This window comes from Olea europaea, chromosome 1 (assembly GCF_002742605.1).
Source record: "Olea europaea var. sylvestris chromosome 1, O_europaea_v1, whole genome shotgun sequence".
Lineage (NCBI taxonomy): Eukaryota > Viridiplantae > Streptophyta > Magnoliopsida > Lamiales > Oleaceae > Olea > Olea europaea.
In genome coordinates this window covers 22,299,776-22,301,689 of record NC_036237.1, presented here as the reverse complement: position 1 = coordinate 22,301,689, position 1,914 = coordinate 22,299,776, and the positions used below count along the sequence as shown (strand labels likewise).

The following is a 1,914-nucleotide window of genomic DNA, read 5'->3' as shown; positions in this document are numbered from 1 at the left end:
ACAAACCAATGCTTCAAGAAAAATCTGTCTATGTCTGACGAACCTACAACAACATGTGCTGAAGTCTTCTGACCATCTTTAGTGAATTTCGACTGACAGATATTCCATTTAAGTATCTTGAAGCAAAATTCATGTTCTTCAACCGTAATTGAATAGAATACACTTGAATGTGAATTATATAATCTTACGCAAAGATCAGATTACTTTGCATGAGTTAAGATTGGTAAATCTTAATCCAAATGGTGGTTGTGGTCGAATACAATAGTGAAGCGTCGATAAAATCAAGATCGGAGGGTTTGATTCCACTTCTCCAATAAGTTAAAAGGAATAAGATAATGAGGGAGTTATTCTTTATGTGCTTTTGATTGTTTTAGTTATTTTTGCGAAATTACTAAATTGAAACTATTGTATTTTTTATTCTTTGATAGTGAATTATTTTACCCGTGGCATGGAGGTCCGTGAATGTTTCTCTAAGAGGTTACAATGTTATATTTGGTGTTCATTTTTATTTAGTTACGCAATAGATTATATCTTGTAGAGCACAAACTTGTTAAGTTATTCCAATCAGAATTGACAGTAAAAACTGCTTGTAGAAAGTTTTGACTAACTACATATATTGGCTAAAACGAATAACTATGACAAATTGTTTAATTAACTAGGTTTTAGTACTCACAAAAGTATGTCATATTTGTGCAGAGTTTTTTATTGCTTTTTTTTTTTTTTTTAAATTAGAAAAGATTGCATAAAATTTTTGACAAGAAAATGGTCCATTTGACTTATGTTTTCGGATAAACAACAACTTGATTTATAAATTTCCATGTATGCGATAAAAAATAAGTTCAAAGATCAGTATAGATAAATAAATGAACACCTATCATTTGCTGGATTTCATAAATTCTCAAAAACAAGAATCAACAAAAACACCAGGAAAACATTGGACATAAAAACATAATTTTATTTGTGTTAATGCATTAATTAAACACGAGAAAGCGACACCAAATACATAACAAAATAAGCTCAAACAAAGTGATGAACTACCCCCAATGGAGCTTTAACTTATTATAACACACTAGAACATCAGTAATTATAGTAATATTTTTTAAGGGTCTTGATTTTTAGGGACACTTCATGGTGGAGTGGTAATACCTGCAAGAATAAACATATGTTGTAAGTTATTTATAGCAATAATCTAAGCCACTGACGACAAGTCATCATGATTAAAAATGAAGAGAGAGTGTGTTTGTGGGTGTGTGAGAGTGAGAAACCTACTTCCACACTTGTAGTTGCGAGGAACAGATCTCCCACACCCTTCAATCAGTTGCACAACACGGGATACTCCGATGGTTCTAATTGTTGCTGCCGCTTTAGGGCCAAGATAAGGACAAACACATTCAATATGAGCATCCCTTACGTTCTGACAACATGCAGCTGATGGATTACTCCCAAAAATAACTGGCCTGCAATTATTAACCAGAGTATTCTTTTCATCCTTACATTCACTCGGAGTTACGCCGTGTGCCATTGGAACCACCCAACCGCCACCAACCATAGTAACCAAAATTAGCATCCCTACCCATTTCCCATACATTTCCACACCTTTTTACAGTGAATTCTTAGCTTCTTTTTCTATTTCTGTTGCATCTAAGATGAAACTAAGATCCTTTATATAGAGGAGAGCATAGTTGCAGTTGCCGTGTTGAATGTTCCACCGCGACCTAAATACATATACTTTCGTTTTCTTATTTATGTAACATCTTTTGTAGTCGTTTTCCAAAATAATTATTTTATTTTTAGTTCATTTGATTTGGTTCATTTTTAATTTCTCCGGAGGAAAATTTTTTAGGGTAAATATATTCAAATTATTCTTTTTGTTAACTGCAATATCACATTTAAATTACATCGAGGTACCCCCCC

The 1,914-nt window shown here is 32.9% G+C and overlaps 1 protein-coding gene across 1 annotated transcript; it reads right to left on the bottom strand.

The window, feature by feature from the left end:
- Positions 1–934: 934 nt before the first annotated feature.
- LOC111394471 lies at positions 935–1,677 on the bottom strand. The gene is made up of 2 exons (XM_023020338.1): positions 1,270–1,677; positions 935–1,146 (listed from the first exon to the last, which is right to left on the bottom strand). Exons 1-2 carry the CDS (start codon positions 1,586–1,588, stop codon positions 1,127–1,129), a joined length of 339 nt encoding a protein of 112 aa, XP_022876106.1. The 5' UTR covers positions 1,589–1,677; the 3' UTR covers positions 935–1,126.
- Positions 1,678–1,914: the final 237 nt, after the last annotated feature.